The sequence below is a fragment of the Gorilla gorilla genome, chromosome 10 (assembly GCF_029281585.2).
Source record: "Gorilla gorilla gorilla isolate KB3781 chromosome 10, NHGRI_mGorGor1-v2.1_pri, whole genome shotgun sequence".
NCBI lineage: Eukaryota > Metazoa > Chordata > Mammalia > Primates > Hominidae > Gorilla > Gorilla gorilla.
The window spans coordinates 43,648,628-43,674,381 of record NC_073234.2 but is presented as its reverse complement, the minus strand read 5'-3'; the positions used below and the strand labels follow the sequence as shown (position 1 = coordinate 43,674,381).

Here is a 25,754-nt window from a genome sequence, read left to right as displayed (position 1 = left end):
TTATGTTTCCTCTCATTTGCTTTTCCCTTCTTGTTTGTTTTTGTTTCTGACTTGTATATTAAAGTCCTTCCTTAAATGTCTAATGATCTCTGGCTATTTATTTTGAAGAGTAAGAACACTAAAAAGCTGATTGGAAAGTGGAATGAGGGCTGGGGCACGTAGGCCAAAGTCTTACATGTGGAATTCATTCTAATTATCTATATCATTAAGATAACTCTGATGAGGGTATCTTTGGGATTTTTCGTTGGGGGCTGGTGAGATTCCCCAGAGAGGGTTTTCCAAAGGTATAATCAGCCTCTTGTTTACCTTTGTTTCGTAATAAATATTCTCAAGTTTGCTAAACCAGTTAACATTCTTCTGTTTGATTTCCAGCTTCCAAAATGTTGCTGTTGTTGTCTCCTTTCCCTTTCTTACGGCCTGGAGAGTAATACATAATTTCACCTTAACTGGAAGCCCATGTATGCATGTATGTATGTATGTATGTATGTATGTATGTATGTATGTATGTATGTGTATATGTATGTATGTACGTACTTATTTGAGACGGGGTTTCGCTGTGTTGCGCAGGCTGCACTTGAACTCCTGGGCTCAGGAGATCCTCCTGCCTCAGCCTCCGGAGTAGCTGATACCACAGGTGCGTGCCACCGCGTCTGGCTGCCCGCATTATTTCTCTAGGATTTTTACTGGAGGTCATTTTACTGGAGGTCAACTGCAGGATCGTATAGGAAGGTTTTGACAGAAATTTTCTGATTGCCTCAAAGCAATATGTGTATATGAAAAGAGGTAAGCGTCTGTATAATAATTGTTTGTTTTGCAACAAGCATTTAATAACTTTCACCGGCACTGCGCACGCTACCTATCTGCCTCAATACTCCGCCCGGCGGTGAGCAGGATATAATGCAAGAGACGTCTGAAAAAGCAATGAGATGCGCATGACAGCTGGGCGAAGACAGAGGGCAAACTTAAAAGGACCAAGCGCATAGACCTCGCCTCTGAAATTGGGGAACGCGAAGGGGTTTGATCTTGTCGATGATTGGCTGGTCTCTGACCAATCACGGACAGCGATTGATATTTCTAATCGTCGTGATCCACCTCCCCGGGGCCTTGGAGCCACGTTTACAAATAGGAATAGGGTACGTGGGAGGGATAGAACGTACAGCCAATAAAATCATGTGGCGCCGATGGGCGTGTTGAGGCCGCTGCCTGGCTTAGGGCGGAAACAGATTCTCTGCATAAGAAGGGGAACGAAAGATGGCGGCGGAAACGCTGCTGTCCAGTTTGTTAGGACTGCTGCTTCTGGGACTCCTGTTACCCGCAAGTCTGACCGGTGGTGTCGGGAGCCTGAACCTGGAGGAGCTGAGTGAGATGCGTTATGGGATCGAGATCCTGCCGTTGCCTGTCATGGGAGGGCAGGTGAGAGGCGTATAAGGGGCGAGGGTCCGGGCAGAAGAGGAAGCGGGTAAGAGATAGAGGAAGAAGGGCAGCTCCGGAGTCTGGGGCTGGAGCCTACGGGGAATCGGGAAGAGTAGGTATTGCTTTTACGGTGACCCCTGGGGGTCGCAGACTGAGACCCATTCTCTGGGGGCCAGGAATTGGGAGAGGTGGGGCTTCCCGCTGTCAACCTTCAGGTCTCAGTTTATGATCGAAACACCCGGACTCCGCCCCCGTGGAGAAATGGAAGCGCCCTCTCCTCTCACCCACTAAATACAGCTGGAGGGCTTATGGCTTATTCTGTCTTCGACTGATCTCTTCCCGAGGGTTTGAAGAGGGATTTCGTTGTTCTCCCTGATCCCAGCCTTTCTTTGCTTCCTTGCCCCCCGACCCTCCCTTCTTTCCCAGAGCCAATCTTCGGACGTGGTGATTGTCTCCTCTAAGTACAAACAGCGCTATGAGTGTCGCCTGCCAGCTGGAGCTATTCACTTCCAGCGTGAAAGGGAGGAGGAAACACCTGCTTACCAAGGGCCTGGGATCCCTGAGTTGTTGAGCCCAATGAGAGATGCTCCCTGCTTGCTGAAGGTGAAAGGGACTGGGTTAGATAGAATGAGGGCTTGGAAACTAGCAGTTCATCCGAGAACTGGAGTCCACTGAATGAGGCAGGATCTAGGGGACCTGTAGTGGTTAAGAAGACCTCTGGAGGAGTAGACAGATTACACGGACAGGAAAGAAGCAAAGAATCCTGCAACCACTGATGACACTTTGCTGAATGTAGGAGAAGGTTAGGATAGAAGATCTCAGAAAAGGGCTAAAGCAAGATTGAGGGTCTGCGTGGGGTAGGAGGAGTACTTCCTTAAGCCTACTTGCTAAAGTCACCCCCTGCCCTATCACTCTGCTCCAGTATCCTGTTTTATTTTCATCGTAGCACTTTTCATGATCTGAAATCATATTTACTTAATCAGTTTGTTTATTTTCGGTCTGATTCCCCGCATTAGAATGTAAACTCCATGAGGTCAAAGAATTAATGTTGTTCACAGTTGTATTCCCAGTGGCCAGAACAGTGCAAGGAATGTTCAAGAAGTTCAATTAATATTTAATTTTGGGTTCCTCTATGTTTCCCTAATATAATTGCTTCAGGGATACCATAATTTCTCATCTTTATGGAGGGCAAATAAGGATTTAAAAAATCTTTTAAAAGGGAGGAATGGAAAGACCACAAGTGGAAAACAGACTTTAGAGATATCTCTCCAAGTCACAGAAGGAAAGCAGCCCTCCCTCCTTACTGAAAGTCTGGAGAATTGAGAGTGGAAGTGAAGGGAAGAGAATTGAGTGTGTAAGTAGATGAGAGGTTATGTGTCTTGGAGCCAGGAGACTCTGGTTCCAAGAAAAGACGTCTGCACTCCATCCCCCTGATTGTTTATTTTTTAATTGTCAGACAAAGGACTGGTGGACATATGAATTCTGTTATGGACGCCACATCCAGCAATACCACATGGAAGGTAACTCACTCCTATATTTTCCTTAAGCCCTTAGTGTCATATCATGGAAGGTAACCTGCCTCCCCAGTTCCCTCCTCCTCCTCCTCCTCTTAAGAGTAACAGTGCTTCACTGTGGCTTCCCTTGCAGATTCAGAGATCAAAGGTGAAGTCCTCTATCTCGGCTACTACCAATCGGCCTTCGACTGGGATGATGAAACAGCCAAGGTGGCAAGAGTGTGGGATTTGGGAAGAAAGGGTTCTGGCCGCCAGCTGAGAGCCCTGACAAGAAGGGGAGGGTCAAGATTAGCTGATCTGTTTCTTGGGGCTTGGTGGCCATTAGGACAAAGTTTCCTGGGGCCTGGGGGCACTGGCCATTCTTTTGTCTCTTTGGGGATGCAGTGCCATCCTTCCTCTTTGCTATCTTTCTCATGTCCCCCATTCCGGCCTCATGTCTCCTCCAGGCCTCCAAGCAGCATCGTCTTAAACGCTACCACAGCCAGACCTATGGCAATGGGTCCAAGTGCGACCTTAATGGGAGGCCCCGGGAGGCCGAGGTTCGGGTGAGTCTTGAGAGAGGGAAGTTGACACTCCCACAGGGACAGTTCAGATTCTAAGGGAAGAGGGTTGCATCTTATAGTCGGGGGAGGGGGGGTCCCCTCCCAGACCCTAAATCCAAAGTTTAAAACACATTTCCAGCCGGGCGCAGTGGCTTATGCCTGTAATCGCAGCACTTTGGGAGGCCGAGGCGGGCAGATCACCTGAGGTCAGGAGTTCGAGACCAGCCTGACCAATATGGTGAAACCCCATCTCTACTAAAAATACAAAAATTAGCCGGGCGTGGTAGCGGGTGCCTATAGTCCCAGCTACTCGGGAGGCTGAGACAGGAGAATTGCTTGAACCTGGGAGGCGGACGTTGCAGTGAGCCGAGGTCGTGCCACTGTGCTCCAACCTGGGTGACAGAGCGAGACTCTGTCTCAAAAAAGAAAAAAAAAACCCCACATTATTTCCAGGCCGGGCACGGTGGCTCACGCCTGTAATCCCAGCACTAGATATCTCTCAAAACTCTCCTGTGCTTTCCTGTGGTCAGTACCTTCACTCTTGCCTGCATCCCTGCGAACAGCTTCTTTACATGTGCTTCTCATCTAGTGGTCCTTAGCTGAGTGGAGGCAGGCAAATATAGAATGCAAAAAGTTCCTTGGGTGATTCTCATGTATTCACAAATATACACGCCTGTAAAGAATTACATGACACCTGCCAGAGTTATCTTTCCCATAATGCAGATTTGTACCTGCAGTCGTGTGCTGGTAAGTGTTGGACCCCCAGATCTCTATGGGTGTGGGAGGGAAGCCCTGATCTGTAATGTTTGCCAATGCCTGTGGTATAAATACTCCCATGATGCGCAGGTCAAATGATGTCAACTGTCTTGCAACATTCTCCAAAACTTACCAGTTGGCTCCAACACACCTGTAAGTCTGCATCACTTCTCTGTTCAGTCCTGAAAAACCTTCAATGTTTCTGCCTTGCACAAAGGCTAAGATCCAAATGTTTCAGCACAGACCAGGGTGGTGGCAGTGGAGGTGATGGGAAGTAGTTGGATTCTGGATATATTTTGAAGGTAGAGCCAATGAGATTTGTTGATGGTTTGGATGTGGGATAGAATCATGGATTACTTCAAGATTTTGGCTTGAGCAACTGGAATGATGGAATTGTAATTTACTGAAGTGTGAAGGAACAGGTTTAGGGGAGGAAATTAGGTTGGTTTTGGATATTGAGGGTTGAGGTGCCTTTAGACATCCTAGTGGTGATGTCCAGTTGACAGCTGGCTCTGTGGTTCTGGAATTCAGGGACAAGGTCTGGGATAGAGATATAAGTACTCATTGTATTTCTGCCACACTGGCCTTTTTCTGTCCTTCAAACCAGTGGGTCTCATTGTTCCCTCTGCCTGGAGCAGTCTCCTGCAGATATTTGAATGATTGGCCCCATCCCCTCATTCAAGTTATATTCAAGTGACAACTCCCAGGGAACCTAACACACACACACACACACACACACACACACACACACACACACACACACCCATTTCTCCTGTCCTGGTAAGCATCCACAGTGTTTTGCATTCTTCAAAGCATGTATCATTACTTGAAATTATTGTATTTGTTTAAGTTTAATTTCTGTCTTCCCTCACTAAGATAAGCTCTGGGAAGGCAGGGATGATGTCTATCTTGTTTTCTTATGTATCCACAGCTCCTGGAACAGTGCTTCACTCAAATAGGTACCTAGAAATTATTCATTGAATGAATGAAATGACTGACAAGCCAGTTCTAATATCACCTTTCTTGATTAACCCAGAAAATTAGTTAGTTGTGTTCCTTCACCACTTAATAATACAAGCATCCACACACATATATAATCCGTTATAGCACTTACTTCATTGTATTCTAGTTATTCCTTTGGGTGTTTGTATCTTCAGTAGGCCAAGAACTGAGGTCAAGACTGCATAGCTTCCTCATATCTGGTGAACATATGCCCTGTGCCAAGCACTAATAGAAACTAGGAACAAAAAGGTGGATGAGACCTAGTCCTGCTCTCAGGAGATATGTTAAATGAACAGCCACAACAAGCAGGATAAATGCCATGAGCAGTGAAGTGCAGCCCGCAGGGGAGCACACAGTCGGGACAGAGTCCAGGGTGAAAAGGAGGCCTCTTGGGAAAAGTGACCTTTGAACTGACATTGGAGGATGAGGAGTTAGACTAGCAGATGGAGAGGATGGTGGGGGGAATGAGAGGGCATTCCAAATGGAAGGTGCGCTAAGTGCAAAAGGCCTGGAGACAAGAGGCAATGGCCTATCCCAGGAACTGACATACTCACAGGGACTGAGGGGATAATCATGGGAAGAGGAGTGTAGGAGATGAGTCTGGGTGGTTGGTAGGGGACAGGTCATGAAGGGCTCTGTAGCTATGATGAGGAATTTAGACAATCCAAGAGACAATGGTTGGGGGAGGCAATGAGGTATTTGAAGCAGAATGATGACATATTCAGGTTTGGAATTGAAGGCCCACTCTAGCTGGAGTATAGCAAAGATTGAGAGCTCACTTAGGCAGCTGTGGTAATCCAGGTGTGAAATAAAAGTGGCCTGGGGATGAAGAAATGTGAATATTTAGAGACAGATTTAGGGGGTAAAATCAACAGAGTAAGAAGGAGTCAAGAATGATTTCCAGGCTTTTGGCTTATGCAGTTAGATAGAGGGTGATTCGTGTTCCTGAGATAGGTATAATGGGAAGAGGAGTAGGTATGGTGAAGGAAAATGGTGAGTTTGGCTTTGAATATGATTTTAGTGGCTGCTAGGCATTCAAGTAGAGATTTCCAAGGGGGCTGTGGATCTCTGGGTCTGGAGTTCAGCAGAGAGATCTGAATTGAACCCAGAGGTCGGGAGTTGTCCTTGTATCAGCCATAACTGAAGCCAAGGTATGGATGAAATCCCCCAAAGAAAACAGTATCTAATGAGAAAAGTGGGACGGAACTTCAAGGAAGCCATCACTAAGAGCATGGGAAGAAGAGGGTTTGCCAGAAGAAAGGGCCAGACAGGAGGCTATGGTGACATGGAAACGAGGAAGGACACATTTGAAGGGGAAACTGGTCCATGGCGTTGGCTGTGCCTGAACCTTCAAGGAAGAGGAGGATTAAAAACTGCTTATAGGCGATCATAGTCATTATTATTTTAATAAAGGCAAAACATGTATATGGAAATAAAAAATTCAGACAGTAGAGAAGAGAGCCAGATGGAAAGTATAAATTCTCTACTTCCAGGCACCCCTGACCAGTCCTTTGGTTGGACTTAATGATAGAGATCATTGGTGATCTTTGCTGGGGCAATTTGAGCAGAGTGGTGAAGATGAGGTGTTGAGAAAAGTGGTAAAAAAGTGGAACTCTGCTGGGCGCGGTGGCTCATGCCTGTAATCCCAGCACTTTGGGAGGCCAAGGCGGGCAAATCACTTGAGGTCAGGAGTTCAAGAACAGCCTGGCCAATATGGTGAAACCCCATGTCTACTAAAAATACAAAATTAGCCGGGTGTGGTGGTGGGCGCCTGTAATCCCAGCTACTCGGGAGGCTGAGGCAGGAGAATTGCTTGAACCCGGGAGGCAGAGGTCGCAGTGAGCTGATATCGCGCCATTGCACTCTAGCCTGGGTGACAGAGTGAGACTGTCTCAAAAAAGAAAAAAAAGAAAAGAAAAAAAGAAAAAGAAAGTGGAAATCTTTGAAGAAGTTTGGATATGAAGGGGAGATAAAAGGTAAGCATTAGTGAGAGGTGCTGGGGGGTTGAGAGAGGGGGCATTCTGTGGTTGGTGTGTGTTTTAAGATGGAACAGACTAGAACATGTTGAAGACTTGGGTGAATGTTAGTGGAGAGGAGGAGAGGGAAGTCAAGGTACAGTAGAGAGAATGTGAAAAGAATGTGGACGGGGCTGGGTTGCAGAACCCTGGGAGAGCAATTTGCCTCAAAAGGAAGGTCTAGGGTCGTAACTGGAATGGTGTATTTGCTGGTGAGTCTGGAGGTTTTGGTGGCAGAAAGTTGAGGCCATTCCTGTCTGGTTGCTTCTAGTTTTCAGTTCTTATGCCACTTGCCTAGGTGATCAGGTAAAGTCCCTACTCCAGGGCAGGCACTGTGATGTGTTGCTGGCCTGATGCCTCCTCAATAGGAACAGCGTGCATGTTGTTAAAAGTGCAGTCTCTGTGGGGCTAGGGAACAACTGGTTAGCTATATGGAATTAAATACATTCCTATTTATTGGTGTGTGTTTTAAGATGCAACTGACTAGAACATGTTGAAAGCTGTTGGGTGGATGTTAGTGGAAAGGAGGAGAGGGAGATCAAGGTACAGTAGAAAAAGTGAGAAAAAAATGCGGACAGGGCTGGGATGCAGAACCCTGGGAGAGCAATTTGCCTCAAAAGGAAGGTCTAGCGTAGTAGACCAACTCAATTCTTATAAATATAAGATTCTAGAGATATCAAAGATTTTTTTAAGTTATAAAACATACAATTATACAAAAAATGTGTCATAGAGACCCATAAATTCACTGCCAAGTTAAACAGATGTTAATGTTTTGCCTGATTTGTTTCAGATCTCTGGTTTAAAAAAAGGAATAAAATGCTTGTGCTAATAGCTAAAGCCCACCTTCATATTTAGTCACTCTCCCTCCTCGCCAGAAACAACCACAACCCTCACTATGTTTGTTTTGTATTTTTATTACTGATATATATATTACAGACAATAGATAGTGTTTTGTGTTTTAAAATTATACATCAGGAGTATCAACTTGTTTTTTTCACTGATCAGTGTGTTTGCCATTCAATGGCATGACATGGAGCTCTGGTTGAGTGATTTTTTTTTTTTTTTTTTGAGACAGAGTCTCGCTCTGTCACCCAGGCTGGAATACAGTAGTGCAATCTAGGCTCACTGCAACCTCAGCCTTCTGGGTTCAAGCGATTCTGCTGCCTCAGCCTCCTGAGTAGCTGGGACTATAGGTGCCCACCACCACGCCCAGCTAATTTTTATATTTTTAGTAGGGAAGGGGTTTCACCGTGTTGGCCAGGCTGGTCTTGAACTCCTGACCTCAAGTGATCCACCCACCTTGGCCTCCCAAAGTGCTGAGATTACAGGTGTGAGCCACCATGCCTGGCCTGGTTGAGTGATTTTAATGTCTGTATTGTGTTTCATTGCTTACTTACCCATTCCTCTGTTGATAAACAGTTGGGTTTCAACTCTAATGCCCTTATACACAGTGCTGCAATGTAGGTCTTATTGTGAGTGTACAAGAATTTCTCCAGGGAAATACCTAGAAAGTAGAATCACTGGGTTACAGGAGTGTATGTTATTGGTGAATTCAATTTTTTGTTTGTTTTGTTTTGTTTTTTGAGATAGAGTTTCACTCTTGTTGCCCAGGCTGGAGTGCAATGGTGTGATCTTGGCTCACTGCAACCTCCGCCTCCCAGGATCAAGCAATTGTCCTGCCTCAGCCTCCTGAGTAGCTGGGACTACAGGCGCCCGCCACCATGCCCAGCTAATTTTTGTATTTTTAGTGGAGACGGGGTTTCACCATGTTGGCCAGGCTGGTCTCGAACTCCTTACGTTGTGATACGTCCGCCTTGGCCTCCCAAAGTGCTGGGATTACAGGTGTGAGCCACCATGCCTGGCCCTCAATTTTTTTAATGATTGAAAAAATATATAACCTAAAAGTTATCATTCTAACAGTCTTTAAGTGTACAATTCAGTGGAAACATTCACAATGTTCTATCACCATCACTACTATTTCCAAAACTTTTTTCATCATCCCAAACAAAAATAACTCCTATTTCTCCCTCTCCCAGACTCTGTTCTACTTTCTGTCTGTATGAGTTTCCTGTTCTAGGTACTTCACATGAGTGAAATCATACAAGATTTGTCCTTTTGTGTCTGGCTTATTTCACTTAGCATGGTGTTTTCAAGGTTCATCCATGTTGTAGCATATATCAGAATTTTATTTCTTTTTATGGCTTAATCATGTTCCACTGTCTGTATATACATTTTGTTTACCTATTTATCGATGGATGGACAAATAGGTTTTCATCTTTTGGTTATTGTGAATAATGCCGTGATGAACATTGGTGTACAAGTATCTGTTTGAGTCCTGTTTTCAATTCTTTTGGGTCTGTACCTAGGAGTAGAATGTGCCTTATGGTAATTCTAGGTTTAGTTTTTTGAGGAACTGCCAAACTGTTTTCCATAGCAGTTGCATCATTTTACATTCCTAGTAGCAGTGCACAGGGTTGCAGTTTCTCCACACTACCTCCATCACTTATTTTCCTTTGTTTTCTTTTTCTTTTTTTTCAGTAATAGCCATCTTAATGGGTGTGAAGTAGTATCTCATAGTGGTTTTTGATTTGCATTTCTCTAGTGATTAATGATGTTGAACATCTTTTCATGTGCTTGGTGACTATTTGTATATCTTTTTTGGAGAAATGTCTATTCAAATCCTCTGCCCATTTTTCAATTGAGTTGGTTTTTGTTGGTGAGTTGTGAGAGTTCTTTATGTAATAAATTCTGAATATTAATCCCTTATCAGATCTATGATTTGTAAGTATTTTCTCCCATCCTGTGGTTGCCTTTTTACTATCTTTTGTTTTGCTTTGTTTTTTGGAGACAGAGTTTCACTCTTGTTGCTCAGGCTGGAGTGCAATGGCGCGATCTCACCTCACTGCAACCTCCGCCTCCCAGGTTCAAGCAATTCTCCTGCATCAGCAGTGTCCTTTGGTGCACAAAAGCTTTTAATTTTGATTTCCAAGAGTTTTATAGTTTTAGCTCTTAAATTTAGGTCTTTGATTCATTTGAGGTTAATTTTTTTTTCTTAGAGATGGGGGTCTCGTTATGTTGCCCAGGCTAGCCTCAAACTCCTGGGCTCAGGTAAGCTTCCTACTTCAGCTTCTGAGTAGCTGGGATTATAGGGGTGTGCCATTGTGCCCAGCTGCTGATTTTGAGTTAATTTTTATATATGGTGTAATTTTTGCATATGGTCCAACTTCATTGTTTTGAATATGGGTATCCAGTTTTCCTGGCATCGTTTGTTGAAAAGACTGTCCTTTCCCCATGGAATATTCTTGGTATCCTTACCAAAAATCAATTGACCATATATGTGAGGGTTTATTTCTGGCCTTTCTATTCTATTCCATTGGTAAATATGTCTGTCTTTTTGCCAGTATCACACTGTTTTGATTATAGTAGCTTTGTATTAAGATTTAAGCCAGGAAATGTGAGTCCTCTAACTTTGTTCTTTTTTAAATATTGTTATGGATATTTGGGATCCCTGGACATTCCATATGAATTTTAAGATTTTTTTTCTATAAAAAACACCATTGGATGCCTTTCATTTCTTTTTCATTCCTAATCACTCTAAAACTTCTAGTATTATGTTGAATAGAAGTGAAAAGAATGGCTGTCCTTGTCTTGTTCCTAATCTTAAGGGAGAAGCTTTCAATGTTTCACCATTGAGTATGACGTTAACTGTGGGTTTTTCTTATATGGACTTTATCAATAACTGAAGACATTCCCTCCTATTCCTAGCTGATTGTTTTTTTACATGAAAAGTTTATTGAATTTATCAAGTCCATTTTCTGCATCAGTTGAGATGATCATGTGGGTTTTTTCCCCTTCATTCTATTAATGTAGTATGTGACATTGATTTACCTATGTTGAACCATCCTTGCATTCTTGGAGTGAATCCAACATAAATCATGATGTATAATGCTTTTAATATGCTGCTGAATTTGGTTTGCTACCATTTAGTTGAGGAATTTTGCATCTATATGTATAAAAGATATTAGTCGCCGGGAGTGGTGGCTCACACCTGTAATCCCAGCACTTTGGGAGGCCAAGGCAGGTGGATCATCTGAGGTCAGGAGTTCGAGACCAGCCTGGCCAACATGGTGAAGCCTCATCTCTACTGAAAATACAAAAATCAGCTGGGCGTGGTGGCGCACACCTGTAATCCCAGCTACTCGGGAAACTGAGACAGGAGAATCACTTGAACCTGGGAGATGGAGGTTGCAGCAAACCAAGATCGCACCACTGCTCTCCAACCTGGGTGACAGAGCAAGACTCCATCTCCAAAAAAAAAAGATATTAGTCTATTGTTTTCTTGTAGTATTTTGTAGTAGTATTGTCTAGCTTTGATATTATGGTAATGCCAGCCTCACAGAATAAGTTAGGAAGGCATTCTTTATAAATTTCAGATTTAATTATTTGTCACCTACATTCTTTCTATCTATACTTTGTCTTCTTGTTTTGTTTATGGTGTCTTAAATGAATTTTAATTTAAAAAATTTAAATTCCAATATAGTCAAACTTATCAGTCCTTTTCTTTATACCTTATACATCTTATGTCTTTTATTTAATCCTTTTGTATTTACTATTCATCTATTTATTTTTTTCAGGTTTCTAAAAAAGTAGAAAAGTGTGAATAGAGTTTCTCATACTTTGGACTACAATTCAGTAAAAATTTATCTTAATGTATGTTATAAGGTTAGGACCTAGATACACCTATTTTCCACAGTTGCCCCAGCACTGTTTATTGAATAGTCCATACATTCCTCTGTGATTTGTAATGCCTCCTCAGTTATTTACCAAGTTCTCAAATACATGTGCATTTTCTTCTTGGCTTCTCTTTTGTTCCAATAGTCTATCTATTCCTATGTCATTACCACATTGTTTTAATTACTATAGCTTTTTCACAAATCTTGGTATCTGGTAGGATATACTCCCCTTTATTCTTCAAAACTGTTGGGGCTATCATTGGCCAAGTTCTGTTAAAACTCCTTTTGGGGATTTTGGTTGGAATTTAATTTTGGACTGATTTGAAGAGAATTGATACTTTATAATATGAAGTCTTCATACACTATGAACGTGTTTGTTTCCATTTACTTGTTGTCCTATATTTTAGTAAAGCTTTAATTTTCTCTAAAAGTTCTTCTACATCTTATGTGAGATTAGTCTTAGATACCTTATAGTTTTTATTTTTGTCTTGTTTGTGTATGCATATATTTCAAACATACAGGACCTTATAGTTTTAGATGCTATTTTAAGTAGCATCTTTTACAAATTTCATTTTCTTTATTATTATTATTTTTTGAGATGGGGTCTTGTTCTGTCATCAAGGCTGGGGTGCGATCTTGGCTCACTGCAGCCTCTGCCTCCCAGGTTCAAGTGATTCTCTGCCTCAACCTCCCGAGTAGCTGGGATTACAGGTGCATACCACCACGCCCAGCTAATTATTGTAATTTTTTTAGAGCGGGGGTTTCATCATATTGGCCACGCTAGTCTCAAACTCCTGGCCTCATGTGATCCACCGTCGGCCTACTAAAGTGCTGGGATTACAGGCATGAGTCACTGTGCCTGGCCAAAAATTCCGTTTTCTGATTGTTGCTGGTACATGGTCACATTATTGGTTTTACATATTGATCTTACACTCAGCAACTTTTTTTTGAACTCTTTCATTTTTAGTAGTTCACAAATTCTTGTGGATTTTCTGTATAGATAATTATGTCATCTGCAAGAGAAACAGTTTTGGTTTCTTCCTTTCTAAGTTGTATACATTTCATTTTTCTTATACCTCGAGTGCAACAGAAGTGGCAATGTTGGGCATCCTTGACTTGTTTCTGACTTTAAAGGGGATGCTCCTGAAGTTTCACTGTTAGCATGATGTTTTCCTGCAGGCTTTTTGCAGATGCCTTTTATCAGGTTTGTGAAGTTCCATTCTGTACCTAGACTGCTGGATATTTTCACCATGTATAGGTGTGGAAGTTTAACACATGCTTATTCTGTGTCTATTGAGATAGTCATATGGTTTTTTTAATATTAAAAATGTTAAATTAATTTATTTTCTAGGTTTTTTTTTATTCTTTCACTTCTGGGATAATCCATGGTCATGAAGTTTTTTTTTTGTACATTGCTATATTCAGTATCCTGATAGTATAATTAACTTTTATAACTATTTTTGTAAGTGAATTGGTCTATAATTTTCTGTTCTTGTACTTACCTTGTTTTTGTATAAAGTTGCATTCACTTCATAAAATATCTTGAGGAGCTTCCCTCTTTTTCTGCTCTGTGGAGCAGTTTGCTAAGATAGAGATTATTCTTCAAAGGTTAGGTAGGGTCGGGTGTGGTGGCTCATGCCTGTAATCCCAACACTTTGGGAGGCCAAGGCAGGAAGATTGCTTGAGCCTAGGAGCCCAGCCTGAGCAACATAGTGAGACTCCTGTCTCTCAAAAAAAAGTTTTAAATTAGCCTGATGTGGTGGTGTACACCTGTAGTCCCAGTTACTTGGGAGGCTGAAGCAGGAGGATTGCTTGAGTTGGAGAGGTTGAGGCTGTTAGGAGCTGTTATCATGCCACTGGACTCCAGCCTGGGTGACAGAGCATGACTCTCTGAAAAAAAAAAAAGGTTAGATAAAATAAATCCTCCCCATCCCCACAATATGCTACAAAACCGGTATATTGTGGGGATTGTTGTTGCTACTGATTTAATTTATTTAAAGATTGTAAGACTTTTTTGGTTTGCTGCATCATGAAGCTTTAATAAAGTATAATTTCATGGGCCATTATTCATTTGTCTAAATTTTCAAATGTATTAGTATAAAATTACAGGTTTTTTTGTTTTTTAATAATCTCTTTTTGTAAATATATCCTCTTTTGCATTCCTAATATTGACTTTGCCTTTTCTCCTTTTTCTTGATCTATGTTGCCAGAGGCTTGTCTACTTTGTTAGTCCAATAACCACCTTTTGGTTTTGTTTATCCTCTCTGTTGTTCATTTAGTATTTCACTAACATCGTATTAGTCCATTCTCACATTGTTATAAAGAAATACCTGTGACTGGGCAATTTATAAAGAAAAGAGGTTTAATTGTCTCACAGTTGTGCTGGCCATACAGGAAGCATAGCAGCCTCTACTTCTGAGGAGGATTTAGGAAGCTTCCAATCATGGTGAAAGCCAAATGGGGAGCCAGAGTCTCACATGGCGGAAGCAGGAGCAAAAGAGAGAGGGGGGACATGCTACAACCAGATCTCTTGAGAACTCACTCACTGTCACGAGAAAGCACCAAGGGGATGGTGCTTTATGTGCCACTATGCCCAACTAATTTTTGTATTTTTAGTAGAGACGGGGTTTCTTCATGTTGGTCAGGCTGGTCTCGAACTCCTGACCTCAGGTGATCCACCTGCCTTGGCTTCCCAAAGTGCTGGGATTACAGGCGTGAGCCACCGTGTCCCGCCACATGTTCTTTATTTTATCTTTGTTATTTCCTTCCTTCTCCTTTCTTTGTGTTATTCTGATTTCTTTTTTTTCTAACAACTTGAATTTTTTTTAACATTAAAAAATTCTGGCCAGGCATGGTAGCTCATGCCCTATAATCCTAGCATTTTGGGAGGCCAAGGTGGGAGGATCACTTGAGGCTAGGAGTTTGAGACCAGCCTACACAACACAGTGAGACCCTGTCTCTATGGAAAAAAAAAAAAAAAATTAGCCGGATGTGGTGGCACGTGCCTGTGGTCCCAGCTACTTGGGAGGCTGAGTTGGGAGGATCTCTTCAACCCAGGAGGTCAAGGCTACAGTGAGCTATGAACACACCACTGCACTCCAGCTTAGTGACAGAGCAAGACATCATCTCAAATTTTTTAAATAAAAAATTCTATATTAAATTTTCTGGATAGGCATCATCACATTCACATAACTATAGAAATGCTTAAAAGGTATACAGAGAAAAGTATTAACACATCTTGTCCCTCATTAGCCTCTTTCCATCCTTAAAGAAAGGTAACCATTGTTAATTTCTTTATATACTCTGAGATTTTTTTAAATGCACATATAAGCATATATCTTTGCACTCTTTCCAAATCAATATATATATAAAACCTTACTTGGGCCAGGTGTGGTGGCTTATGCCTGTAATCCTAGCACTTTGGGAAGTGGAGGCAGGAGGATTGCTTGAAGCCAGTAGTTTGAGACCAGCCTAGCCAACGTAGTGAGATCCCATCTCTACAAAAAAATGTTTAGCCAGGTGTGGTAGTGTGTGCCTGTGGTCCCAGCTGCTCAGGAGGCTGATAAGGGAGGATCTTTTCAGCCCAGGAGGTCAAGGTTGCAGTGAGCTGTTGTCATACCATTGCACTCCAGCCTGAGCAAAAGAGTGACACTGTCTCAAAAAAAAAAAAAAAAAAAAAAAAGTCATCCTTATTCCTGCATATAGTTTCTGTTATTCTGTTATATAGCTGTATCAATTTTTATCTAAATGGTTCCCTGTTGATGGACATTTAGCTTGCTTTAAATCTTTTATTAACACACAAGTGCTGCACTGAATAATCTTGTACTTACAGAGGATATGTAAATTGAGTTCCTGGAAGTAAGTTTGTGTAGTTTTGCTATGTGCTGCAGTAAGTTTGTGTAATTTTGCTACGTGCTGCGAAATCACTCTGCTTAGGTAAATTACTTTCCCTCCAACAATGTATGGGAATGCTGATTTCCCTATAGCCATGCCAACCCAGTATATTTTTAAACTTTTGGATTTTGGCCAATCATCAGCTAGGCATCAGAGAAAGAATGATTTCTTAGTGGGGTTTTAATTTGCATTTCTCTTAAGAAAAAAAATGTCTAATTTTCCTCATTTAAGGGTTGTCTCTACTCCCTTCTTTACTCTTTTCTTTCAGCTGTCCAAATTCGTTGCTCGTTTTCCTAATGGCTTGCTGGTCTTTTTCTTGTCAATTTATAAGAACTCTATATAGTAGAGATATTGTCCTTTTGTCTGTGAGTTGCAAATATTTTTATAACTTCTTCAGCGAAATGCTTTTCAATCTGTCTTCTCTCTTAATTATACACTTAAAGCTCTACATTTCACTCTGAGTACTATTTTGGTTGCATCCCTCAAATTTTAGTATGTGGTGTTTCCATTTTCATTATGGTTTCTACGTGCTTCTGAACTTATTTAGAATTATGCTTAATATATTTCTAAACAAATGTGTTTTGCTTTGTTGTTTTTATATGATTGCTATTGGTTTCTAATTTTATACCATTGTGTCAGTGATTCTTTTGGTGATTGCTGAGACTTTCTTTTTGATGAATTTTTTAAAAATTGTATGTTTGCGCTTGAAAGCATGTCTTTTCTCCAGTTAAGCAGTTCAAGATGCTCACTGTATTGTTCAGATTTTCTACAGTTTTATGTTGAGTTGACTAGTGATCATTTAAAGAACTCTGTTGATATTCCCACTGTGATGGTGGATTTGGCAATTTAATTTTTTATTTATATGTTTTAAGGCTATGTTTAATTTTGAAATTAAATAATTTATAGGTTTTCTAATGTTGCACCAACTTTGCATTCCTGAAATGAACCGAATGTGGTCATATATGTTATCCCTGACGATCCCTTTTTTTTTTGTTATTACTTTTTTTTTGAGACAGAGTCTCACTATGTCACCCAGGCTGGAGTGCAGTGGCATGATCTCGGCTCACTGCAACCTCCGCCTCCCAGGTTCAAGAGATTCTCATGCGTCAGCCTCCCAGGTAGCTGGAATTACAGGCGTACGCCACCATGCCCAGCTAATTTTTGTATTTTTAGTAGAGATGGGGTTTTGCCATGTTGGCCAGGTTGGTCTCAAACTCCTGACCTCAAGTGATCTGCTCACCTTGGCCTCCTGAAGTGCTGGGATTACAGGCGTGAGCCACCCGCACCTGGCTGTGGGTAGATTTTTAACTACTGATTCATTTTCTGAAGTAGTTTTAGGAATATTCAAAGTTTTCTGTTTCTACTTGGGACAGTTTAAGTTTTCTTTTCAGGAGTTCATTTCATCTGACTTTTAAGATTTATTGGCATAAAGTTCATTGTATTCTTCTATCTTTTTAATCTCTGTGGCATATGTAACTAGGTTCCTCTTTTCATTCCTCATGGGTTATTTTTGCATCATTCATTTGTTACTGGTCAGTCACATCAGAGGTTAGTCAGTTTTACTAGTTTTTTCAAAGAAACAATTTTTGGCTCTGTTGAGCTTCTCTGTTGTATTTGTTTTCTATTAATTTCTACTCTAATCTTTATTTTCCTTCCTTCTACTTTTCTGGGTTTATTTTGCTGTTTGTTCAACTTCTTGAAATGAATGCCTAGCTCATTCATTTTCAGCTTTTCCTCTTTTATATCTCATAAATTTGTCTCCAACCATCTATATATCTCTGACAAGTTTTTAATGGCTATTTTAAATTCCTTATCTAATTATTAAATAGATAATACTTTCCCATGATACAAAACCCAGAAAGTATTATTTAAAAGGTATGTAATGAAATATTTCCCACCTGGGCATGGTGATTCATGCCTGTAATCCCAGCACTTTGGGAGGCCGAGGCAGGCGGACCACCTGAGGTCAGGAGTTCAAGACCAGCTTGGCCAATATGGTGAAACCCCGTCTCTACTAAAAATACAAAAATTACAGGGTGTGGTGGGGCATGTCTGTAGTCCCAGCTACTCAGGAGGCTGAGGCAGGAGAATCGCTTGAACCCAGGAGGCGGAGGTTGCAGTGAGCTGAGATCATGCCATTGCACTCCAGCCTGGATGACAGAGTGAGACTCCATCTCAAAAATAATAATAATAATAATAATAATAATAATAATACATATATAAAGCAAATAAAAGTATATATATACACACACACAATATTTATACAAAACAAGAATATGAAACATAAATTGGTTACCTACAGTTAAGCTGCCTGAATTCAGTTCCTGTTTTTACCACTTAAAAGCTGGTCAACCTGAACAAGTGCCTTAACTGCACCACACCTGTTTCTTGAGGCACGAAGTTGAGAAACCAATATCGCCTCACTGGGTCTTTGTGATAAGTGAGCCAATTTATGTAAAGTGCCATATGCACAGTGTATGCACAATGCTTGACAGATAATCAGTGCTTAGTAAAAGACACCTGCTCTAATAACTAAAGCAAATTATTGTTGGTGATTAAGTGTATTCATCCTTTCTGTCCTGGCAGTTCCTCTGTGACGAGGGTGCAGGTATCTCTGGGGACTACATTGATCGCGTGGACGAGCCCTTGTCCTGCTCTTATGTGCTGACCATTCGCACTCCTCGGCTCTGCCCCCACCCTCTCCTCCGGCCCCCACCCAGTGCTGCACCGCAGGCCATCCTCTGTCACCCTTCCCTACAGCCTGAGGAGTACATGGCCTACGTTCAGAGGCAAGCCGGTGAGTAATTAGAGAAGGAGGAGAAGACGGGGAGATACGGGGACAGGGGGTGGCAAAAGATCAAGTATTGAATAGCCGGAGGAATGTGTTCCTGGCCTGCTTGCATGCTGTTTCTCAGTAGACTCAAAGCAGTATGGAGATAAAATCATAGAGGAGCTGCAAGATCTAGGCCCCCAAGTGTGGAGTGAGACCAAGTCTGGGGTGGCACCCCAAAAGATGGCAGGTAGGACCTTGTTTCACCTGTTCCGTGAAACTCACTTCCATTTCTTCCCTTCCCCTGATCTTACTGTCCTGACTGACTGGTGGGGTGGGGTGGGGTGGAAAAGTACCATGGGCCCTCCTCCCTTGGTGATAGAGGAGGGGAAGGGACCCCATCCTATTTGCTCCCCTCTGTCTCACCCCTCCTGTCAGATCATCCTCTCCCTGTTCTCTGTACCCTAGGTGCGAGCCCGACCAAGGATGATAGTAAGGACTCAGATTTCTGGAAGATGCTTAATGAGCCAGAGGACCAGGCCCCAGGAGGGGAGGAGGTGCAGGCTGAGGTGAGACCAGCTGCCTCAGAGGAGCAGGATGGGGATGGGGAGGGTCACTGCAGCTGGGGCCATTGTGAGGTGACCTACATCTACCTAGGGATGCAAGGACATCCCCAGAACCTTTGCCTTCATAGTATGGAGGGCATGAACAGGCTTTCATACTTGACTCTCTCCTTTTCTCCTCGTCAGGAGCAGGACCCAAGCCCTGAGGCAGCAGATTCAGCTTCTGGTGCTCCCAATGGTGAGTGAACCTTCCATGTCTCCTTTACTGAATATATTTTAGGATTGGCAGGGGTAGGGATGGAGGGGAGAGCTAAGCACTGGGAGGGAGGTTGGGTAGCCAGGCCGGCAGCAAATTCATTTTTATAGGAGTTAATACTCTTTGTAGACAGCACTGCTATTTTAGCAAGGTGGCAGAACACAGTGGCTCCACCACTTGGTGACTTTGTAATTCACTTAACCTCAATTTTCTTACCCATAAAATGAGGGTAATAACCCCTACCTTAGAGGGTTGCATGGGATTAAATGAGAATGCATCCATAATTCATAGTAGAAGGCCTGGAACTGAATAAACTAAATGGTTAATATTTGTGGAAAGAGGAGAAGGGTTCCAGGGAAGACAAGCCCTTAGCCCCAGGATCTCCTCTGTAGTCCTAAAAGCTAGAGTGATTGCCAGAAGGGCCTCAGAAGTGCATGGAAGAGTGGGGACTTAGCAGCTTGTTAGCATCCATCTCTCCTACCAGAGTGTCCACCTTAGGATGGTGCTCTCTGCAGGCGAATGTTTGCCCTTGTCTCACTGTCAAACAGGTAAATCCTAGAGGCAGGGACCATGTCCTTCCTTGGTCTCTCATTACCTGTCCTTAGGAATCCAGAGAGAATTTAGGAGTGCAGTAGCGCACACCTGTAATCCTAGTTACTTGGAAGGCTGATGCAGGAAGATTGCTTGAGCCCAGGAGTTCAGGATCATCTTGGGCAACATAGTAACACACCATGTTGAAAAAGAAAAAGAGCCGAGTTTGGTGGCTCATGCCTGTAATCCCAGCACTTTGGGAGGCTGAGGCAGGTGGATCACCTGAGGTCAAGAGTTCAAGACAAACCTGGCCAACATGGTGAAACCCCATCTCTACTAAAAATACAAAAAATTAGCCGGGCGCAGTGGCGGGCGCCTGTAGTCCCAGCTACTCGGGAGGCTGAGGCAGGAGAATGGCGTGAACCCGGGAGGCGGAGCCTTGCAGTGAGCCGAGATTGCACCACTGCACTCCAGCCTGGGCGACAGAGCGAGACTCCGTCTCAAAAAAAAAAAAAAAAAAAAAATACAAAAATTAGCTGGGCGTGGTGGCAGGCGCCTGTAATCCCAGCTACTTGGGAGGCTGAGGCAGGAGAATCTCTTGAACCCGGGAGGCAGAGGTTGCAGTGAGCAGAGATTGCACCACTGCGCTCCAGCTTGGGTGACAGTGCAAGACTCTGTCTCAAAAAAAAAAAAAAAAAAAAGAATTTAAACACAACAGAACAGGTTCATGATTATTATTCTTTCATCTCAGATTTTCAGAACAACGTGCAAGTCAAAGTCATTCGAAGCCCTGCGGATTTGATTCGATTCATAGAGGAGCTGAAAGGTGGAACAAAAAAGGTACAGGCCGTGCTTAGGGAATGGGTAGAACCCACCTCCCAACTGCGAGCATTTGAAAAACTACCCTGACGTGGGACTCAACTCCTGGGTCCCCCAGTACCACACACCTGCTACTGTTTGTCTGCCCCCGACCATGTGTCTCTGTTGAAACCCCAACTGTCTTTCTCCCCACTCCCTACCCACCCAGGGGAAGCCAAATACAGGCCAAGAGCAGCCTGTGGATGATGCTGCAGAAGTCCCTCAGAGGGAACCAGAGAAGGAAAGGGGTGATCCAGAACGGCAGAGAGAGATGGAAGAAGAGGAGGATGAGGATGAGGATGAGGATGAAGATGAGGATGAACGGCAGTTACTGGGAGAATTTGAGAAGGAACTGGAAGGGATCCTGCTTCCGTCAGACCGAGACCGGCTCCGTTCGGAGGTGAAGGCTGGCATGGAGCAGGAACTGGAGAACATCATCCAGGAGGCAAGCCCAGCTCTTCCTCCTGTTGCTTCCACAGCCGCCTGGTCCCGTGGAGCAGGACAGGCTGACGGGCTAAAAGAAACAGAGGGCACAGCACAGGGCAAGGATGGGGCACTTGGAAGTGGTAGCTGTTTCCCTAATTAATCGGGGCTGTTGGGGAAGGGGGACCAGAGAGAGAGACAAGACTTAAATATCAGACTCTCTGGCCAGGCGTGGTGGCTCACGCCTGTAATCCCAGCACTTTGGGAGGCCGAGGTGGGCGGATCACCTGAGGTCAGGAGTTCGAGACCAGCCTGGCCAACATGGCAAAACCCTCTCTACTAAAAATGCAAACAAATTGGCCAGGCGTGGCAGTGGGCACCTGTAATCCCAGCTCCTTGGAAGGCTGAGGCAAGAGAATCGCTCGAACCTGGGAGGCGGAGGTTGCAGTGAGCCGAGACGGCACCACTGTACTCCAGCCTGGGTGATAAGCAAAACTCCATTTCAAAATATCAGACTCTCCTACAGAGCCCAGCCCACTGGCTGCCTCCACACCCCAGACCCTTGACTCACTCTCTTCTCTTGGGTATTCCAGACAGAGAAAGAGCTGGACCCAGACGGGCTGAAGAAGGAGTCAGAGCGGGATCGGGCAATGCTGGCTCTGACATCCACTCTCAACAAACTCATCAAAAGACTGGAGGAAAAACAGAGTCCAGAGCTGGTGAAGAAGCACAAGAAAAAGAGGGTTGTCCCCAAAAAGCCTCCCCCATCACCCCAACCTACAGGTGAGAGCAGTCAGACAAGGAAGAGTAGCCCAGTCTGTTGTTTTCATCCCTCAGCTGGTCCTGTTCCCAGAGGGGACCCTGTTCCTTCCCTTCTGAGGGTGCTCATTCTCTCCCCACTTTCTGGAACACTGTCCTCACTTGCGCCTGCTTCCCAACACCGTCATCCCTTTGCGTGCTTACCTCCTATTCATCCCTCTGGGAAGCAGCTTTTAGAGCATATCTGCTGGTTTTCTGGTTTGCTCCTGTACACCCAGTGCCTAGCACTCTGCCTGGCACACAATGGATGATCAGTAGCTAGTAATTGAATGCTTGCGAGTCTATATGCTGAAAACCACTTTAGGACTTTGCACCAAGAGAGGCCCCAGCTGTCAGGGCATGAATAGGAGAGCCCAGCTGCACATGAGCCAATAGCCTGGATAGACTTTAAATTATTTCTTCTTCTTGTATCCCCTTGTGTCCATTTCATAGTGTCCTATGGGTGTGGACATCAGATATTCTAAATGGAATGTTCCAGTTTCAAACCTTCCATTCCCACTCTCTCTATAAACATTGAAATGTCTTTAAAGTCCCAACATATGGAGGAGGAGACCACACTTTTCCAACCTGCTTCTTCAAACAGAACTTTGTTGGTGCAGGTGGCCTCATTTTGGCTTCAGAAAACATTTGTTTTCCTATAGGTGATGGGCAGAATTATTGGGTAGGGTGGGAAGATGGAAGGCTGCAATTGGTGGAGGGAGCTCTACAGGCTGAACTGGGGGGGGCGGGGCACACATTTTTTTGAGCCCTGGCTCATATACATGTTGAGATGGAAGAGCTGCCAAAGCCAATTGATGTTTTGGGGGAGATGACCCCCACACCCCTAACCCTGGAGTCACGCCTCTGCTTTGTGTTTCCCTGTGTGTCTCCCCCTCTAAGAGGAGGATCCTGAGCACAGAGTCCGGGTCCGGGTCACCAAGCTCCGTCTCGGAGGCCCTAATCAGGATCTGACTGTCCTCGAGATGAAACGGGAGAACCCACAGCTGAAACAAATCGAGGGGCTGGTGAAGGAGCTGCTGGAGAGGGAGGGACTCACAGCTGCAGGTGGGCCCTGGAGGGCGGCTGGACCCAGTGCTGTCGGAAGGGCAAGCTGCCGGAAGTGGAGGGGCTGGGACCAGTGGGGCAGGGGGCCTGCCCTGAGGCTCCCAGCCATCCTCTCCTCTCACTGCATACTGCTCCTTTCCAGGGAAAATTGAGATCAAAATTGTCCGCCCATGGGCTGAAGGGACTGAAGAGGGTGCACGTTGGCTGACTGATGAGGACACGAGAAACCTCAAGGAGATCTTCTTCAATATCTTGGTAAGAGGCTTCTACCCCCGAGTCCTGGCCCCCAGCCCTCCTGTCCCCAGCCCACCTGGAGTGGAGGTGCAGGCTTGCCCCAGCCACGCCATTGCTGAGCTTCCATTTCCTGATCTGTAAGACAAGGCTGGGGTTCCAGTGGCTCAGAGTGCTGCCATGCAGGAAGAGCCCCTCAGGACATGGGTGTCCTCATTCCCTGCCTTCCCCCAGCTGCCTGGCCCAGGACTTCCCTGGGCTCAACGGCCAGTAGCTCCAGCCCACCTCTACTCTCTCCCACCAGGTGCCGGGAGCTGAAGAGGCCCAGAAGGAACGCCAGCGGCAGAAAGAGCTGGAGAGCAATTACCGCCGGGTGTGGGGCTCTCCAGGTGGGGAGGGCACAGGGGACCTGGACGAATTTGACTTCTGAGACCAACACTACACTTGACCCTTCACGGAATCCAGACTCTTCCTGGACTGGCTTGCCTCCTCCCCACCTCCCCACCCTGGAACCCCTGAGGGCCAAACAGCAGAGTGGAGCTGAGCTGTGGACCTCTCGGGCAACTCTGTGGGTGTGGGGGCCCTGGGTGAATGCTGCTGCCCCTGCTGGCAGCCACCTTGAGACCTCACCGGGCCTGTGATATTTGCTCTCCTGAACTCTCACTCGATTAATCCTCTTCCTCTCCTCTGTGGCTTTTCCTGTTATTGTCCCCTAATGATAGGATATTCCCTGCTGCCTACCTGGAGATTCAGTAGGATCTTCTGAGTGGAGGTGGGTAGAGAAAGCAAGGAGGGCAGGACACTTAGCAGGCACTGAGCAAGCAGGCCCCCACTTGCCCTTAGTGATGTCTGGAGTCGCTTTACCCTCTTCTATTGAATTGCCTTGGGATTTCCTTCTCCCTTTCCCTGCCCACCCTGTCCCCTACAATTTGTGCTTCTGAGTTGAGGAGACTTCACCTCTGTTGCTGAGGAAATGGTAGAATGCTGCCCATCACCTCCAGCACAATCCCAGTGAAAAAGGTGTGAAGCACCCACCATGTTCTTGAACAATCAGGTTTCTAAATAAACAACTGGACCATCAATCCATCAACCTTTTTTGTGGGGTGGGGGTTCCAGCAGGGAGGAGGCTCAGTGTTCTTTTCAGATCATGCTCTGATCCTGTTCTTTGCTCCCCATTCCCCAGGTACTATAAACGGGGGCTGGGGTATGCAGGAAGAGACCAGGGTAGCTAAACAAAGCCTGGCCTGGCAAGGATTGAAAGAAACACTTGCAATGCTGTCATCTTCCTTTTCTCATCTGTTTCTGTTCCTTCCCTTCTTTTGCACCAAGTCTTTCCCTATTGTTTCCCCCTTTATACCCTGAAAGCCAAAATGCACACCATGGAGTTCCCCCCGGCGGGGATCTTCCTTCTGCTGTGGTCTCTCCCATATCATGCTCCAGATTCCATTTGTCATCCACACCCCTACCCACCTGTCCTTTCAACATTTTCCAAAAAGACCTCCACCTTTGGGCATGCGCAGAGAGAGGGCTGCTGCCCACACATGCCAGTTTCTTAGTATGCCCAAGGGTACATGGGCCTGGTGTCTCCCTTTCTTCTTCACTACCAAGTGCAGGCATGGGTCCCCCCACATGCCTCCTCCCAGTGCAGAGGACTCTGATTTTGTTTGTTTTGTTTCAAGACAAGAGTCTCACTCTGTTGCCCAGGCTGGAGTGCAGTGGCCTGATCTCAGCTCACTGCAACTTCTGCCTTCCAGGTTCAAGCAATTCTGCCTCAGCCTCCCAGTGACTGGAATTACAGGCACACACCACCATGCTCTGCTAATTTTGAGTGCAGAGGACTCAGGTAGAGTCCTCTGCTCTGGTCTCTGAGGTGAACGGCCTTTCTGCTGAAGGCTGCCCCCGGGCTCACAGGATAAGAAAAGGGATAGAGGGGCCGGGAGCGGTGGCTCACCCCTGTAATCCCCGTACTTTGGGAGGCTGAGGCGGGCGGGTCACTTGAGGCCAGGAGTTCGAGACCAGCCTGGCCAACATGGTGAAACCCCGTCTCTACTAAAAATACAAAAAATTAGCCGAGTGTGGTGGCGCACGCCCACAATCCCAGCTACACAGGAGGCTGAGCAGGAGAATCGCTTGAACCCGGGAGGCGGAGGTTGTGGTGAGCTGAGATCACGCCACTGCACTCCAACCTGGGCGACAGAGTGAGACTGTCTCAAATTAAAAAAAAAAAAAAGGATAGAGGGCCCAGAACTCCCATGTGTCTATAAATGGAGAGTGAAGGATTCAACTGTTGAAGGAAGCTCTTGCTGAACGTGGACTAGTGCTTACTGTGCATGCTATGCTTACGTTGTTTTGTTTTGAAGTGTAAATAGGTAGACTCAGAAAACCCTGCT

At 44.7% G+C, this 25,754-nt stretch overlaps 1 protein-coding gene across 4 annotated transcripts; it reads left to right on the top strand.

Moving 5' to 3' along the window:
• The first annotated feature begins 901 nt into the window (after positions 1-901).
• On the top strand, positions 902-24,446 carry OS9 (OS9 endoplasmic reticulum lectin). Of its 4 annotated transcripts, none has more exons than XM_004053478.4 (15): positions 902-1,413; positions 1,840-2,016; positions 2,870-2,933; positions 3,061-3,137; positions 3,374-3,472; positions 18,456-18,666; positions 18,788-18,889; positions 19,108-19,208; positions 19,389-19,440; positions 20,741-20,829; positions 21,017-21,292; positions 21,864-22,053; positions 22,969-23,133; positions 23,276-23,388; positions 23,669-24,446. In XM_004053478.4, the coding sequence occupies exons 1-15, from the start codon at positions 1,252-1,254 to the stop codon at positions 23,792-23,794; spliced, it is 2,004 nt and encodes a 667-aa protein (XP_004053526.4). In that variant the 5' UTR covers positions 902-1,251; the 3' UTR covers positions 23,795-24,446. The 4 variants fall into 4 exon arrangements, with proteins under 4 accessions (XP_004053526.4, XP_018893647.3, XP_018893645.3 ...); XM_019038100.3 differs by having other exon boundaries at positions 914-1,413; positions 18,785-18,889; XM_019038102.3 differs by lacking the exon at positions 22,969-23,133.
• Positions 24,447-25,754: the final 1,308 nt, after the last annotated feature.

What these genes read in the sequence shown, in the direction of transcription:
- OS9 (XM_019038100.3), top strand. Translation starts at nt 1,252, where the DNA reads ATGGCGGCGGAAACGCTGCTGTCCAGTTTGTTAGGACTGCTGCTTCTG. An exon ending in ATGCTCCCTGCTTGCTGAAG is followed by an intron (nt 2,017 to 2,869) that starts GTGAAAGGGACT and finishes TTTAATTGTCAG; the next exon opens with ACAAAGGACTGGTGGACATA. An exon ending in TGGAGAACATCATCCAGGAG is followed by an intron (nt 21,293 to 21,863) that starts GCAAGCCCAGCT and finishes TGGGTATTCCAG; the next exon opens with ACAGAGAAAGAGCTGGACCC.